General features: G+C 39.5%; 1 protein-coding gene across 1 annotated transcript in view; it reads left to right on the top strand.

Annotated features, from left to right (window-relative positions):
- The window catches only part of LOC124163701 (alpha-mannosidase 2), a 200,727-nt gene that overhangs the window by 165,189 nt on the left and 23,483 nt on the right, over positions 1 to 12,055 (top strand). Inside the window, exon 21 of the mRNA XM_046540768.1 lies at positions 3,864 to 3,986. Within this exon, the coding sequence (XP_046396724.1) occupies positions 3,864 to 3,986 (123 nt within the window). The remainder of the gene's footprint in view (positions 1 to 3,863; positions 3,987 to 12,055) is intronic.

The raw sequence follows: 12,055 nt of genomic DNA, 5'->3' as shown, positions 1-12,055 counted from the left end.
TTTTTGTATGAAACGATATACGATGAATTTGATTTTTTGTATGTATTTTCGATGGCTGGATGAATCCAAGGTTTCGTTTCTTGGAGGGGATGAGTGTTTTTGATGGCTACATGCAGTCTTAGGAGCTGGAGATACTGAGCATTTCTTTATTTGTGCTTTTATTCATGTCATAAGCACCTATTACCCTGAGTTATGGACTCATAAAATCTCTTGTAGTTTGTCTTTTTCTATTATGCCTCATTATAGTGTCTTTAGGTGGTGTAAGTCATTTCTCATCTTCCATACGTGTCACCTGCGCTTGGTATTTTGCTGAGATATGACTATATATGTGTATTTTTAAATGAAGTAATTGTTAACATTATCATTCATCTATAATTTTTTGAGAAATCAGCACAGTTGTTGAAAAATAGGCACGCAGTCTTTGTTAATGCTTATCATCTATCAAATGAGGTAGCTTCTCAAATTTACGTGTTTGCTTGAATGTAAGATTGAACTATCCATTACAAGTTCTTTTCTATCACATTGCCTTTGTTTATATTCTGGCAATTTTTCAGTTATACCATTTTTCATTACTTCTATAGCATCAGCCTTGCTACTTTACATTGAAAAATTGTTTTCAAAATACTTCTAGAGTAATTAAACGGAGTCACTGGTTGCTCTTGTATTAAGCTGTTTTGGTGGTCCATGATTGTCAATATACAATAGTATTTTCAGTGATTATTAAGCGCAATTGACTGTCAACCCATTAAAAGAAGGGTTTTATCAGGTCGTAATACGTTTAGTCTTTGCCGTGGTTTTATCTTTATTTTCGCCGTTTCCATTGTTGTCATGCCTAGAAAATTTTTATTTATGTTACCGAAGGTTTCGGGAATTAATATCAACTATCCGAAAATTACCAACATTCTTTGAATACCAAATAAACAAAGAAATCTGCCCACATCTCCTTATGGGTAAATGGGCTGCTAGGACTAACAATGGCGGACGTCGTGCTTCCCATAGTGGAAGCCTATGCGACGACTCGACATGATGAGCGAGTAGTGTTGAGAGAGCAATCTAGAGGACTCTGATCTACGTCATTTCAGAGAACTTGACGACAGAATTACCCCCACCACTTATGTAGGGTCGACTAAGAAACGCATGTAGGGGCCTTTTGCTATGTAGGGACGGATATGTAGGGTTGACTAAGAATACGGCCCTTAGACTTTTCTGGAGTTTGGCTTTCACAGCAGATGTGCAGACCACTAAGCTATCTATGATTCATAATTATTTCTAGGGACAGTCAGATTGGATACAATGGATTACAATATTTGCGGATAATGTACTTCACAGGGTAATGAAGTCTGATCCAAATTCGCTGAAGAAGTTGAATCTGAATCCGAAATTAATGCTTCAGTGAATGCAGCATCCCATAAAAGGGGGTGGAAAGAGTTCTGATTCTCTCATCAGATGCACCAATGCACTGCGATGCTTGTCGAAAACCATTTTCTTTAAAAGCTCACTCAGTGGTTATGCAACAGAATTTCAGCTGTAGGAAATTTTAGGACCAAATGCTATTGGTGCATAGTGTTAATCATTCCAAGAGATTCCATCGGGGGAAGCTCAGCACTGTCAGATAGTAACGTCACGTCAGTAGTAAATACGTAGCAGAATGAACGGAAACCACAAAACCCCTCCCCCTCCCCTCTATCAGCCCTCGTCCCTTACCTCTGTCATTTTTCTCCTCTCCGAGATCACACAGACTATAAATCACTAGCTTTGGAGAAAAATATTAAATTATAGAAGAACAATGGAAACATACATATTTCATCCCTCTCAATTACTGGATCACGTCATTTGGCCTACTGCTTCATCTCTCCCCGTTTATGGATTCCAACTTATAGGTGAGTCACCTATTGGGCCCAGAGACGTCTAACAATATCTTTCGAAAAATGGATGAATTGCATGAGATTTAAAAAAAGAATGAGAATAATGACATATTTCTATCAGCATTTACGTTTTTTAAGCTTTAAGAGATTGATTCAAAGCTTTCTAGTTTCAACAAGACTTAACCATCATTCATTGCTGTCCATAAAGTACTATTTAAAAAAAATCATATCATAAGCACACTCAGACAAGACAAGATGGAATGGAAATGTAAACTGCATAGATCACATGGCTCACCTGGCTTTGCCTTGAAAGGTACCTACAGCATCACAAAATTTCAAGATGGAATGTGTTCGTCTGTTGAGTCCTTTGCCTCGCTGCTTGAAAGACGGAGGTAGGGCACTCATTCTCCTCCTCCTCCTCTCCTATACACACACCTCTGCAGCCCATCCCTTCCTCTCGCTCAATGGTGATCTCGTTCTGATATATTTCCTGCGACTTGCCACATGTGGCGTTTATGTTGCTTCAAACATTGTTAATTTAGTTGCAGATTGCACAGTTGCAATTTAATTAAATAAGATATATAAATAAAAATGTCTTTGATGGCATGGAAACATTTGTACCCAAAAGAAACTCGAATACAGTGGAACCTCGTTAAAGCGAGTACGGGATATAGCGACACCCCCGCTATTACGAGAGATAGCCGATTTACCGTCAATTGACCCTATAATAAGCGTGTTAAAAAATTCGTTTTTACGAGACCCTTTCGGTGTTGGCTCTCGCCATAGCGAGAGTTTCACCGCCGGAAGACTTTCATGAAGATTTCTTAACCTCTGTAATTGCTAGCGATCTGTTAGAAATGAAGTTAAAGTAGTGCTCAGTCTCAAATTTATGTGGTAAACTGTCGTTCGATAAATATAATGATTGACGAAACAATGCTTTGCATGATTTTTATTCAGTGCGGCGCTTATAAATTGTTTGAATAGTTAGTCGTTATTTGAGTAAGGAAATTTAGTGATGCAAAAAAACATCGCCTTTCGTCTGGATTTATGCTTACCTTTATCGAATAGATGTTTATCTGTCGCCGCACCACTCCTGTTCCTGTATATCTGTTCGCAACAGGTATATTGGCTATTATTTGCTACACCTCCGGTAAAGCGACAATTCGCTATAGCGAGTGTTTATTAGTGCACCGTGGGGTGTCGTTATATCGAGGTTTCACTGTAATTACTTTGTTTTTAAGCAGGCAATTGAAAATGCATTTTGATCCCACAATTTCCAAATATTTGACGCCTGGTGTCAAGGATCCGATCGGAATCTGAGTCTGAAAAAATTCAGGTCCCAAATTATTGCCAAGGATATATATTTTGTAGCTGTATGGTGCAAAGTGCAGCACCTCATGGATAGTGAAGCTGTCTGCTCAGTGGTGTGGGAAGCTGGCATTTGAGATCAAGTATCTGTTTATAAATATCCTCTCTTGTGATTAATATAAATTTCCAACATTATTGCTGTGGCAGATTATAAATAAACGTACCATAATTATATGCATCATGTGTTATAAAAGGATATACTTTGAATTATGAACATAACATAAGGTGCTAAGGTCAATATAGAGGAATTTATTTACATATTTATTTATTTATTTCCACACCTCAGAAAACAGCACTATTCAGCCTTTACATCAGGGTTTTTGATAACTTTTAACAATCAAATGTGCAAAAAAATGGATAGGGGTAACCTACCCAGGCAGTATTTGAACCCGCGACCTTTGGTTTGGCAGGATTTTTTACATCAGTTACTACTAAATTAATTTCAAATTCTACTTTTTTAAAAATTAAATGGTGAAAATTTCATTGGCTGTTCATGAATAAGTTCTGTTTGTTTCTTTTTAATTGGTATTTGAGGGGAATGTCATTTCTCAAATCGCTTCTACGTGGTGCTCTGCTGCAGTATGTGGCTGCCTGTTTTATGAATACTGTATGATGCATTTACGCTTTTAGGTAATGCAAGATCGCAGGCTGGATCAAGATGACAACCGTGGTCTCGGCCAAGGCGTTTTGGACAACATCCCCACCCCAACTCTCTTCAGATTAATTTTGGAAAAAAGGAAGAAAGGCTGCAAGGTAAGGGAACATATTTTCAAAAGAGCTAAAATATTATGCCACTAAATTGAAATTTATCATTTAAGCTTAATTTAGTCTTGATATACAAGTATAATTCTGCAGTTTTTAATACCTTTGTATGATGGAAACTTAGGTCTGCGAGAGAGAAATTTTTTATTAGCTGGAATTCATTAACGTTTAAAGTGCACATCTTACCATGATGTAGGTACTGTGGGATTCAAAAGTATTGCTACAAATGATCGGTATTTTATAGGTACCGTTAGGAGGGAAATTTGAACAACATTCTCGCCTCCCACAATATTTTTATGACAACATAATTAAAGGGAAACATGTGGGAAATGTGCAATGTTTAATGCCGTGTAAATTGTGCAGCTCATGCTACGTAATAAATCCACCTCCAGAACTTCAATTTTCTTTCTCTCGTAAATTAGCCAATCCATCTAAGGATATTTTCTTATAATTAATGCTGAAGTTTTTCAATGAGAGATAGTGAGTATGGCATACATATAAAATATCCACTGTAATATCACAGCAAATATTGCCACTGCGTGTTAACACTCAGTTTGATTTGGTAACACAAGAAGAATGGTTCGTTCCCTGGCATGACTTAGGAAAGCTCCTAATTAAACACCATTGGAATCAGAGTGAGTTGGTATAGTGGTAAAGCACAGGATTTTCGTAGGTATCGATACGAATTTGGTGGTTTGAACCTCTCTGAAATAATTTTTTTTTCAGATACATAACAAGGCAGTAACATATTTTTCTTATCCAATTGAACGCATATAAACCATTGTTGTCAAATCCATTACTCATTTTTATCGAAATCTCCTTGCACTAGTAATATGGAAAATATTTCAGACAGGCATTCTTTTTGTATCAAGACCTTTTTCGTATTACCCGAATGTTCTATCATTTTCAATAATATGTAGACACTCACGAGACCCACTTAACTGATGAGGCTGGGTTGGTGTATCCTTTGCCTTCTCTGCATCAAGAGCTGACGAGGATAGACACAGACATGACTGAGCTACCAACCCTGGGGTCAAACTCCAGGAACAAATGCCCAAAGGACATTAAGATTGGTGGATGGAAATCACTGAAATAATTCACGTCCCCGCAGATATTGGGCTGTTGGAGTCTTTTCTTTGTGTGCTCTGTGGAGAGGTTTTTCCTCTGTGGAAATTCATATTTGGACTCACCAATTACCTCTTACTGATACGTAGCTTAGTGGCTAAGCAGCTCTATATTGTGCACTGTGGTTGCGGTAGAGTCCTGCGAGGGATTGAGTCCAAAGTAATCATACTTTTTTTCATTGTTTGAGAGGCGTATTCTTAACATGATCATAATCTATGCAGATGGCTCAAGAAAAATCTAATACCAAATATTTTAATGGGTAAAGTTATCCTACTAAAAGTAGCCTCCGAGGTATTCCCCATTTCAAAAATCTTCACATCACAGAAGCAAAATTAGGAGCATTAATGCCAGAAAAAAACAAAAATTTCAAAATGCCTACTCCAAGGGAAGCAAATATATCAAAATAAACAATCTTTTCCAGTGTATTTCACCCACCTTATACACATAAGCATGAAAAAGAACCAACTGAAAGTCAATCTACAAAATATGACATTAACTGTGTCACAATTAATGATAATTGGCTGATCTTGCTGTGTAAAGACGTTGCCACGGCTCAGCCGAGGGGGTCGGATCATCTCGCCTGGAACCCCAAAGCTTAAGTTAAGCGCTGCGCTGTTGTCATCAACTCTCTCTCACATGGCGCGCGTATTTGGTTGCATTCGGTTTTCTTCTGAGTGTGGTTCTTCTCACTGAGCTCATAAATGACAAAGTAAGCGGCGCGTGCTCAAAATAGGGTTGTGGATGAGACCAACGTCCTTACTGGAATATTATAATACGTTCCCAGTCAACAAGACATTTGAAAGCCTTTACCGTCGTCGCCTTCTAATCAGCATTCTTGTCATCTTCTCACGGTCACCTTCATTACCATTCCATTGATGACCCAAAACAGTCGTAATATTTAATTAACGGAGTCATAATATACCAAATATACCGTATAAGCGCGTGTAAGAGGCGCACCATTTTTCCCAGATATTGCAGCCGAAAATGGGGGTGCGCCTCTTACACAAACTTCTTATCTTCCCCCTCTCCCCTTCACCGGTTGCAAGTTCAAGGGGAACTGAGTGGCCTTGGTTTTCAGCGTGAGTCAGTCATCTGAAACCCTGGGTCAAAATCAAGCGGCAGGTAGGGGAGTTTCTCCCTTAGTGACGTATTTTTAAAATGCTCCTGTTTGAATTTCTTGCAAGCATCGCGCCGTCACGTCAGTACCCTAGAGGTGAACATTGAAAAGATCGCGCGGGGTGATTCGCTCCGGAGCGCGCGCTAAATTTATTGCCACGAGTGGGCATCCCGCGACATTTATACTGCATATAGTAATATTGGTGCCAAAACCTGCGGTTGAAAAAATTCGAACGAGTGTGCTCATTGTTGGACTTAATGGTGGATAGAAGAAATCGGAAATGCTTATAAGTGAAGAGCGCTGAAGGAGAGGGCTCCCCCCCCCCTCCGTATTTAAAGCTACGAGCGAAGGAGCAAGGGAAGAACACGTCCGATCTTGCACGTGACGTCGTTGCCTTTAAAGCGAAGGGGCGAAGGCGCAGCAATGTGATATACGCAGTTTGCGTTGCCTGAGTTTCCAGTCCGTCTCGTCTTGTTTGAATGCGCTTATGCTACGCTTGTTTCTTCCGAAATTGTGCTGTTTGGACTATGTTGAATATTAGTAGCCTTATTTTAGCTGTAAATATTTGTGTCAATCAATTAGAGCTCAAAAAACTTAAATGCTGTAAGATATACGTCGCGTTAGGTCTAATTCTTTTTAGAACCTCGTGCGTGTCATACAATTGCTGAAATATATCGAGATATCTTCGAGCTCAGAAGGTTACTCATGTAGCATTTGACCTCCAGAAACTCGGGGAATTGAACCTGGTATACCGAAAAAGGTCAGTTGGTGGAATGGGGTAGGGATGAAACACGTTTCCATTGTTCCCCTGTAACTTGATATTTTCCTGTGGAGTCTCGGAAAGGAAAAAAAACGGCAGAGGCATTAGCTGATGGAGAGCCGAGTGTAGTTCCGTTAGGCCCCTTGCACACACACCGATTTTGGACGGCCGGTAAAATATTGGCCGATATTTTACCGGCAAAGTGATGCTTGCACACACGCCGGATTTTTACCGGTCAAACGATACGTTGCTAAGTTTTTGAGCCGGCGTCGGCGATCCACAGTGACAATAGCCGGCAGCTAACCGGCATTTTGCCGGTGCCGGCGTGTGGTCGGTACGTGTGCAAGCTCCAATGCTCTCCCATTGTTCACTATTGGAATGTGGACGGCCGATATTTTACCGGCCGTCCAAAATCGGTGTGTGTGCAAGGGGCCTTAAATCTACGACGTGGTTATTATCCTACAGCGCTGAGATATGCCCCGATTGTTGTTCAATCTCTTGGGAAAGCTCATGCCATTTGCCTGTCGTGTTTTGCCTTAAAAATTTCCACGGCTGCAATTCTATTGCAATACTCCTGCGAGAGCTTTTAAACAAAATTGTTCGTGGGTAGGACAAGCAACGTAGAGCGATGGCGTATGCAAAGAGAGGATCGGAACTCTTTCTACTCCCTCTTATGCCGCCGCAGTTATCAAAATTTCCTCTTACAAATAGTACTGAAAGAGGACATTTCAATAACTGTCGAAATTCCAGGAATACGCCTGCAACACCGCACGATAGGATAAAAAAATGTAGCAAAATTTTATTTCTTTATAGCTTCGATCCTCAAGATAGGGGTGCGCCTCTTACACGTGTGCGCCTCTTACACAAGCTTATACGGTATATTTAGGATTTTTTTCAATGTAAATACTTCAAAATTCTCCACTTGACCTATAACAAAACCGGAGGAAGCAATGTATTGTCGTCCTAGCTGACGAAAAATCATCTTAATTATTGTGAAGTCCTCTCCTTCCGTAGAAGTACCTCATATATCAACTCGGGAATTCACTGATCTTCCTAAATAAATCTGGTAATTATCTGCATTGCTAGAACTTTTTCCATAAAATGCTTCAGCGCTTGCCAATTCTCAAGTATTCTTCGGCTTTCAGTTATTGCCATCAGATGGCAAAGGGTCAACTTAAGCCTCTCGTTAAGAATGGGTTCGCGCTGAGTGATTTGGCTGAGCTAAGCCGGATGAGCTGATCCGAGCGTGTAGAACTGGCATAACATACAGAAACAAGAAACATACTCCAATTGAAGAATTTGAGGCATTAAATAACAGCGTTACAGTTTTATTAGTTATTTTTTGAATTTTCTTCGGAAGATACCAAAATACATAATAGAATTATCACCTAAATGCACTAAGTACATCGAAAAATGGCTGCGTCGGTTGTGCATTGGCATAAAGATTGACAAAGTAATGCTTTGCAAAATTTTTATTCAATACGGTGCTTGCAAATTGTTTGAATAGGTAATAGGGTGGTTTCCTATTATTTTTTTATTGCCTTAATCGAAAGATTATTACTCCTGGAGTACGTATTTCGCGCTTTTAGATTTTTAAATGACAACATCTATTTTTCGCGATTAAATGAAAAGTGAAAATTTTCAAGCGCGCGAAAACGAGACGCTTAAGTATGAATGTCGGGAAATATCTCCGTACGTCGTATTTCTGGTTCCCCCTCCCGCCCGGTGAGATGACCTTGAGGCGGGGCTTAGCTCTGATACGTCGCAGGATGCTAGCGGATAGCTGAGTACCTTCCTGAACGGTAGCGCTTGGCTTAAAAAAGGTTTATTAATACCTTATCAAACGAAGAAAACTTTCCGACATTAGCCAGTTTTAATAGGTGATTATTAAGACATGTTTCCCTGAGCTCTGTGCCTCATGCTTGCATAGGTAACCTCAGACGATGCATAACTCCTATCCTCTCGTGTAGAAACTAGGTCCCTGTGACGTCATGCGGAGTGGAATCGCATGGGCGCCAATCTGGCCTTTTTCAAATGAGGATAAAATTTGACCCTTGCCATTCGTCTAAACCGGTATTTCAAAAACCAAATAATTTGTGTATTATGAATACACTAATGGTGGGTAACGAATCGCAATCAATGCCTTTCGTTTTCTTTGATGAAGGAAACTACCCTATTGTTATTTAAGTAAGGAAATTTAGTGATCCAAAAAACATCACCTTTCGTCTGGATTTATGCTTGCGTTTATCGGATATACATTTCTCTGTTGCCGCACCACTCCTGTTTAACTGTTCGCAATAGATATATAGACTATTATTTGCTCCAACTCCTGTCAGGCGACAATTCGCTGTAGCGAGTGTTTATTAGAGCACCGTGGGGTCTCGTTTTATTGAGGTTGCACCGTAGTTGATGCCACAGGCATATCGCAGCACACAATAGCTTTAAGGTTGCATCGAAAAATTTGATGTGGAAAAAGTCTCGGCAATATGACTGCCGCATTTGCTCGCAGTGGAGAATAAACAAAATCGTGTGGTGAACTCAGAGGTTTCGGTGCTTTCCTGCCACATTACTGAGGATTTTCCACATCAATACATAGATGTTGATTAAATATGGATTCGTCACTACACTTTAGAGACAAGAAAGGCCGAAATAATGGAATTCTGAAGGTGAACAGGCTCCAGAGTAGGTGAAGATGGTGAAATGTGGAGGTCAGGTCACAGTCAACGACATTTTGGGATGCGTGCGGAATAATCTACATTGATTGTTACTTAGAAAAGAGAAAAGTGATAACAGGAGAGTATAATGCCTCATTATTGGACCGTTTGATGGTAGAAATTAAGAAAAGCGTCCTCATTTGAAAGAGAAAAAAGTTCCTTCTTCAATAAGACAATGCACGGTTGCACACCTTTGCAGTTGTATTGGCCAAAACTACGGAATTTATATTCCAATTGTTACAAAACTTTCCATATGGATGAGATTTTAACCTCCAATGAAATTTTCTCATTTCCCAACTTCAATAAATAGCCTGGTGGACAAAGGTTTATGTCTGAGGAGTAGGTCATAGCCCAAAATAATGCCGATTTTGAGGAAATCCCCAAATGCTACTTTTTGGACGGCTTAAAATGCTTGGAAAAATGTTATGATGATCTTCCAGTACAATAGAGCCTTCGGTTAGGCTTGCAAGGCGTGAGTGCTCAAACCAGCTCTCCTAACATTCGGCATCAACTATATCATGCCCATCCGTTGAGTTCTTCTTGCTTAGAAACACATGCGATGCTCCTTTTATGAGCCCTTTTTCTGTCCATCCATGTGCAATTGCAAATTCCTTCTCGGGAAGTGGGGGCTGAATACCCAGCACTAATTGTAAGTCCAGCAAGGAAAGCCTGATGCGGAGTTTCTATTTTTTCCACTGATTTTCCAACATTAATCCAGGTTTTTGTCTGTGAATACAATGATCCTCTGTTCATGATGATATTTTTTAGCTGCCTAAAATAATTAGCCGCCAACGAATAATATCATTCCTGTTGATAAGGAAGCATCTTTTTCTTCTGCGTTCGTACCCAAAGCCTATGTCCTCAAGAAGACAATATAATGTTGTCGTGAAATGTGAAAGATCACTCCATATTTACCGAGCTTAAGATCGATTTTAAAGTCTGAGGAGTATTTGCCAGGAAAGATTCATCTACCTTCCTTTTAACCCTTTCATTGCTGTACCTTTTCATCCACCCTACCATGTGCTTATCACTTTCGCCGCACGTGACGGGTAGGTCTCCGTTGATCGCGCCTCAGCAAAAGGGTTAACTACCGATTTCACAAAATCGTCTAAAATCACTGTTCTTGAATTTCTGTAAGGGTTTTGTAAAATTTTTTTAAGGTGTCATAAATAGCCTTCCTTTCTCATTTAGTAAGCAGTGGATTCCAATCACTCAGTTTCCTTTCTGAAAGTTTATTGGCAGGATTCAGTGATGCTGAGAGATTTTGTGAAGTACAAGAAAATGTTGAGCACCAACTCACTTTCGCAGTTTCTGAGCTTCTCACCTTATCTCCTCCTCTTTGTATCGGACACAGTGATAGGGCACGTTACAGCAGAGATTGGTATAAAAAACACTCTACAGATCTCAAACTTAGAGCATACCACACAATACTCATTCACTCCAAAAAAGTGAACCCCTTTCTGATGACAACATCAAAGACCCTTTGCTAATTAGGTAATTCTTTCCTCCGCTTGACTGGGTTCACTCCTCCTGCTCATGTTTTATGGCATCCATGAATGGAAGTTGAGGAAAAACCCAGAGTGCCCTTTTGTAAAAGGCATGCACTGGAAGGGGAAGCCCTTTGCACAGAATATGAGATATTCCCTGTCTTTGTGTCCGTGAATAGACCGAAAGACCTTAGGTGAACTTTGCATCTTATTTCTAAGCCGTCGAAATTTGCTTGCTTTCATGTACCAATGTATGGAAATAAAAACATTACTGTTACAACGTGTGATTATCCCCTGTTCAGGATATCTAACGAAGGAGTACATATTTCCTAGTATGGATGGACAAAAACCTCCTTTTCCGCTCCCTGAGATTTTTCCCTCCAACCGCTAGAAGTTGGCAAGGCAAGGTGAGAAGCTCGGCTCAGCGGCACAATAATATTTTTTCTTAAGATCAAAATCTTGTAACTCCCTTCAAAATTAAGATAAGTAAATGAATTTTTCGCTAAAAATAACTTTGTAGTTTTCTTCAAATTTGATACGCAGCATATAGGGACCTACAATGTAAGTAATGCAAGTTAGTAGGCGTCTATGTTTTACCTTACAAAAATCCAAATTTTCTTGTCCTAAAGGGTGTTACATTGGTATAACTTCATTTTTCTCAATTACTGTAAAAGTGGTGAAAACCTTCAAAGAGAGAATAGTATGAAGAATTTTGTGTAAAGGATTCAATCCAATATGATCAACGGTTAGACAACAATTGCGAGAATAAGATAAAGGAAAAAAATACACACTTGTAATGTAAATTTAAGGAAATGTTTTTTGTAACCTTTGCTATAATTTTTATGTAAAAACTATTG

The sequence above is a fragment of the Ischnura elegans genome, chromosome 8 (assembly GCF_921293095.1).
Source record: "Ischnura elegans chromosome 8, ioIscEleg1.1, whole genome shotgun sequence".
NCBI classification, from domain to species: domain Eukaryota; kingdom Metazoa; phylum Arthropoda; class Insecta; order Odonata; family Coenagrionidae; genus Ischnura; species Ischnura elegans.
This window is presented reverse-complemented; position numbering and strand designations above follow the sequence as displayed.